This window comes from Macadamia integrifolia, unplaced genomic scaffold (genome assembly GCF_013358625.1).
Source record: "Macadamia integrifolia cultivar HAES 741 unplaced genomic scaffold, SCU_Mint_v3 scaffold2122, whole genome shotgun sequence".
Taxonomy (NCBI): domain Eukaryota; kingdom Viridiplantae; phylum Streptophyta; class Magnoliopsida; order Proteales; family Proteaceae; genus Macadamia; species Macadamia integrifolia.
The window spans coordinates 4,623-9,984 of record NW_024868525.1 but is presented as its reverse complement, the minus strand read 5'-3'; the positions used below and the strand labels follow the sequence as shown (position 1 = coordinate 9,984).

Genomic DNA, 5,362 nt, shown 5'->3' with positions numbered 1-5,362 from the left:
AAAAAAAAAAAAAAAACAGAAAAATATGAAGAATGAAGAAGAAGTAGAAGAATGGAAGGGAAGATCAGAGAAGAGAACTTCAGAGAGGGAGAACAAGAGAGTTGCAGTTCACAACAGCCATAGTGTTGCCCAAAATATGCTTTCAATTTCATTCAATTCAATTTTCAGTTGGGTACAATAACACTATTTAAAGGCTGAAAATAAACCTACTTTCCTACTTGAAACTGAAATAAATATTGCATCTAATCTAAGATAGAAATAAAATCTCATCAAATGAGAATACTACCAAACTAAATTCTTAGTCTAAAAAGGAAAGTAAATAAGGAACCAAATCAAAAGATATTTTCTCTAAACTCATTGCCCAACTACATCAGTTCTAACCTCCAAAAGGACCACTTGATCCAAACTTGGTGGTCAACAGAGCTCCCTAGCTGCTACTTCTGATACCACCATTAGTTTCCTCATTGGGAACCTCTTCTCAGATATCCCAAATGATGTGGATCTGGGTTCCGAAACTGGAATCAAATTGCTTACGTGTCCACAAGAGTGATATATAGTTCAAATTAATGGTTGAATGGCAATTTTGTAAATTAAGGAATAATTCAAACCCTTAAAAGTGAAGGGAATAAGTAGTGGGTCAACTAGAGTTAGAACTTTAAAACGGATGGGCTGTTCTGAAATTAAAGAAGCTTGGGAATAAACTAAAGTTCAAAAATAAGGGGTGATTATGTAATTATAATATTTTGGCCTTACTTGCAATTTATAAGACTTGCCTTCTTCAACCTTAGAAACACGTGATGGAATACAGAACTAGCGGAGACCTAGGCTGATTCCGATTGATAGAATTCACCCAACAGGAATCCAATCGAACCAAAACTCTGGGAGAGATTGATAGTCAAAACGCTCTTGATTCCAACCAATATCACCTCAGAAGATGCAACAGCCTGGGGGGAAATCCTGCAACCTGATCCTGGCAGAAAGCTCAGATCTGAGTTCTGGTTTTCAGATTTGCTGTCCTCGGACTCGCAGGAGCTTGGGATGGAATTTAGGGTTTAGATCACTCTAGGGAGGAGTGCTTATGCCCCAAGTTTCAGACTGGAAGCTGCAGAATCAAAGGAGATCAAACCACCTTCACTGGCTGCAAGTGCTGCCTGGAACAGAAGCAGAGAAAGAGAACAGGGAAACAAGGAAGAAAGAAAGGAAAGAAGAAAGAAGAAGGGAAGGGAAGAAAAGAAGATCAGGGAAGGAGAAAGATGAACATGAAGCCCAAGGCAGCCATGGTTTCAACCATCAAAACCATTCATTCAATTCTTCAATTCCAAAACTGAGTTCTCCACCATGCTACATGGCTATATAAAAGTAAATCAAAATATAACAATAGAAACTAATAAATGGAAACTAACCTAAATTAGCAACTGAAATAAAGAGTTGAATCTTCCAACTAACTGGACCAACACCCTACTCTAACAATAAAAGAAACAAATAACTCATCATAGTCCTACATTGACCCCAAGTATTCCCACGCCCAACTGCATCACCAAACCTGAGATCAGGTTACAAAACCCTTTGGAGGGTTTGATCAGCACCACAAGAGGAGCACATGACCAGAAGTTGAGCTCCATCAGAGCTTCCTACAGCCAACCACAGGTTTCCTCAATTCTGCCCAGATTTGGACTTTTGTTCTAAGTCTGATTCCAGATTTCCCTAGGGTTTGGTGAGTTGTTAGTTGGAGTTTTGGGATCCTAACTGGGTTGGCTAGTACCTACCTAGCCTTACATTAGCTTAGGCACCTTTCCATCGCCTTGGGTTGCCTTATTGCCTTGACAACTATGACATATATATATATATATTTAAACTCCCCCAATTTATTATTCATATGAATACATATCATATTCATATTGTTTATATTCATCATTTTGTCCCATTTCTATTAGGTTTACCTGCTTTCATGCATCTTTTACCAGTTTTCTAGCCTAGATACCTAGACTAGGTTGGATTTACTACCTTTCATATACCTTCTAGTTAGAAGGATTTGTTCTTAAGTTTGCCTCGAATTCTTGACCCATTTTGAAGAATGACCCGCTTCAACATATTTTGGCGGCGACCCGATGGAAAGTTTTCTAAGATCTGTAGTGGAAGTAGAGGGGTTGGGTCGATAGGCCCAAGCCCGGTCAACCTCGACCTGTGACTTGGAGGAGTATATAATGTACTATTATCTTGTTGAGTAAGTCATTGTAATTTGGGGGGGTTTTCGAGCTAGGGTTTCAAAGCGAGTTCTTTCGCCGTTGTTTGGGTGTAATCTCTCTTCTATATAGTGAAACATCTTATTCTTCACCCAAGGACGTAACACACCACATTGGTGTGTGAACCTCGTTAAATCTCGGTGTATTGTGCGGATCTGTCTTTGTTTATTTTCATATTAGTTGGTGTTTGCTCTAATATTTGTATGTATAGTATAGCATGGTCTGCAATAGAAAAGAGACCAGCCCTCGGCCGGCTGGTTGCTTAAAATCTTCTAGCATGTAAATTTGACTCCTAGAGACTGGGCAGACCTTACCTTATCCATTGTTGAGTCAAACTTTTCTTCACACCCAGGGGGAGATGTGAATGGGTCCTAGACCCTTATCTAGGTGGAAACTCCCTTAGATGGAAAGGAGAGTATCCTTGTCCCTCTCTTTCTCTCTCTCTCTCTCTCCCCTTAACGACCCTCCAACCGATGGTCTGAGGAGGAAATTCCCCATGGATGAGAGAGAACGGAGGTGCATAACCCTGCAAAAACCTTGTACCTACAAGGGGTGAAGTAATAACTAGCTTGTCACAAGCAAGCACTAATTTATGGCAAACAGTAAGCGTTTGCTTTGTAGAAATGTGGGGCACTGTGTAAGGGTAGCAGCCAGCCGGGGGAGGGTGACAAATTGGGTGTCTACACACTGCCTGTTACATTAACTCTAACACAGATTGCAACACTCATTGTGTATTTGATTAATGTTGTTACTTTTTGGTAACTCACTCAACTCGACCAAGAGTTGTATCAATTAAATGCGATTGGCAGCTGCTCTATATCATGATTCAACTGTATTTAAAGCTTAGTTATGAATTGTCTCTGCAGCTGTTGTGATGTGTTTCCAAAATGAAATGTTTTGGCACTTACAATAGTTTTGTTGAAATATTTTGGTAATATGTTTGCTAAATATAAATATATTTTAAAACATAGCCAGATAAATTATAATTAATTATGATTAAACTATAATATCACATAGTGCTCAATAAAAATATTCGTACATTCGAAATCGCTTGAAATGGGCTACAAGGTGGGTTTGTTGAAGCTTAATAGTAAATAGTTAATAGCCCATCTAAAACCTAAAAGATTTAACCCAGGACAAAAGGATTTCAAATCCGTGACTCCTATTTATCTTGTCTGAAACAAAAACAAACTGAAATAGGTTGAGATGGACTTAAACACTCAAATGAATAATTTGAGTGAAAATAACTGATTTGTTTTTCCCACCAGAGTGAAAACTTTCTGATTTTTTGGACAAAAGGAAATAAAATTTGCATCAGATATACAAAGTCAATCGTTGCTTCTTTGATAAGTCTCCTTATGAGTTGATTGAGAATGAGTATCTCTATTGGTTTTTGCAGGGCCATGAAGATAGATTCACTGTTTATGTACATGCATCTAGGGAAAAGCCAGTGCACGTGAGTCAGTATTTTGTTGATCGAGACATTCGCAGTGACAAGGTGCGTGAAATATCCTTCCTCGAAAATACCCTGTTTGAATGCTCTGCTATATTTTCTCTTATTTTGTCTCTCTGTAATTGACGTTCCATGGGTAGAAGTTTCTTTGTTGATGGGATATAGTACTGAGATCTGAGATTGAGTAAATATTGCGCACCGGGGGGTTGGGAGGGGGGTGGGGAGGAGAAATATGTAGACCAATATATGGCAGTTATCCACGTCTAGATTGCTTGGCCCTTACACCTATGTATTGTTCATGTAGTCTAAGTACAGGATTTTGTCTTATCCCAAATCGATTTGTTAATAGGTTTGTGATTATTGCTTTTCTATTAGAATCTGTTTATTTGTTACGGTGTTGCTTACTCCAGCTCCATCTAGTAAAATAATATGAGATTTGCTTGTTTGAGATTGTTGCTTTTGTATTGGAATACGTATCTTCGTTATGAAGCAACTGAGCTGATACCACTACATCTCTATTTAGTAAATAATTCAAGATTGGCTTGAGCTGACATGACAGTATCTTTGCAGGTTTCATGGGGGAAAATTTCTATGGTCGATGCTGAGAGGAGACTTTTGGCTAATGCACTCCAAGACCCAGATAACCAACAATTTGTGTTACTTTCTGACAGGTGAAGCCACCTTGTCTTTGTTCATCTTCCCCTGATGGTGCTCTGCTCATAAATTTGAGTATCTTTTTTTTCTTTTATTGCAGTTGTGTACCACTTCAAAATTTTGATTGTGTATAAATATTTGATTGATGAAAACATAAGCTTTCTTTTTTCCTGTTATTGCAGTTGTGTGCCACTTCACGATTTTGATTACTTGTATAATTATTTGATGGATACAAACGTAAGCTTTATTGACTGGTAAGTCTGCTTTAGTCTCATATTAGTTATGTTTGACAGGTTAAAAAGTGCTAATCTATTTCTTGTTAATTACTGTATTCCTATAATTTTGTGAGGATGGCTTGGAGCATTATCAAGATTGAAGCTCTTTATCCAGTAATATTGATATGTGATCCATTTGGATTAGGTCCAAACTTCATCTTTTAATGCACTTCTTCCTTTCCCATTTAAACAGCTTTGAGGATCCTGGGCCCCATGGATCTGGCAGATATTCAGAGCATATGTTACCAGAGGTTGAGAAGAGGTATTTTAGGAAGGGTGCACAGGTACATCTCTGTTTATGTAAATGTAGTCAAGATTCAGTTTAGGGTTCCTTCTTGCCAAAGAGTTTGAGATGTACATAATTTTTGTTGTTCTTCCCTCAGTATCTGACATTTATATTCTCATTCATTTTGTTGACATGTCCAAAAGTATGAATTTTGTCACTATTAGGTCTATTGATCTTTTGTAAATTTGGTCTTTCTTTGATACTATAACAATCTTGATCTCATTATTCCTAACCAACAGTACACAAAACTCGACAGTTGTCACGGGTTTGCTAGTTGAGTGATTTACATGGTTAATGGTTTTATGCACATCAGCAAGTTTATAATGCAAACCAGATGCAAAATTTTGAAAATGCTTAGGTTTCCAAATGAGGAATCCCAACTCCATGCTGATTATTTACCCTAAACTCGGCAACCTGTTCCCGTTCAAAATAACCAAATTATGGTTTACAT

At 37.8% G+C, this 5,362-nt stretch overlaps 1 protein-coding gene across 1 annotated transcript in view; it reads left to right on the top strand.

Moving 5' to 3' along the window:
- The window catches only part of LOC122065806 (glycosyltransferase BC10-like), a 22,429-nt gene extending 17,455 nt beyond the window's left edge, over positions 1-4,974 (top strand). The window contains exons 3-6 of the mRNA XM_042629655.1: positions 3,643-3,741; positions 4,267-4,367; positions 4,533-4,604; positions 4,819-4,974. Coding sequence (XP_042485589.1) covers positions 3,643-3,741; positions 4,267-4,367; positions 4,533-4,604; positions 4,819-4,951 — 405 coding nt within the window. The 3' untranslated portion in view covers positions 4,952-4,974. The remainder of the gene's footprint in view (positions 1-3,642; positions 3,742-4,266; positions 4,368-4,532; positions 4,605-4,818) is intronic.
- The last annotated feature ends 388 nt before the right edge of the window (positions 4,975-5,362 follow it).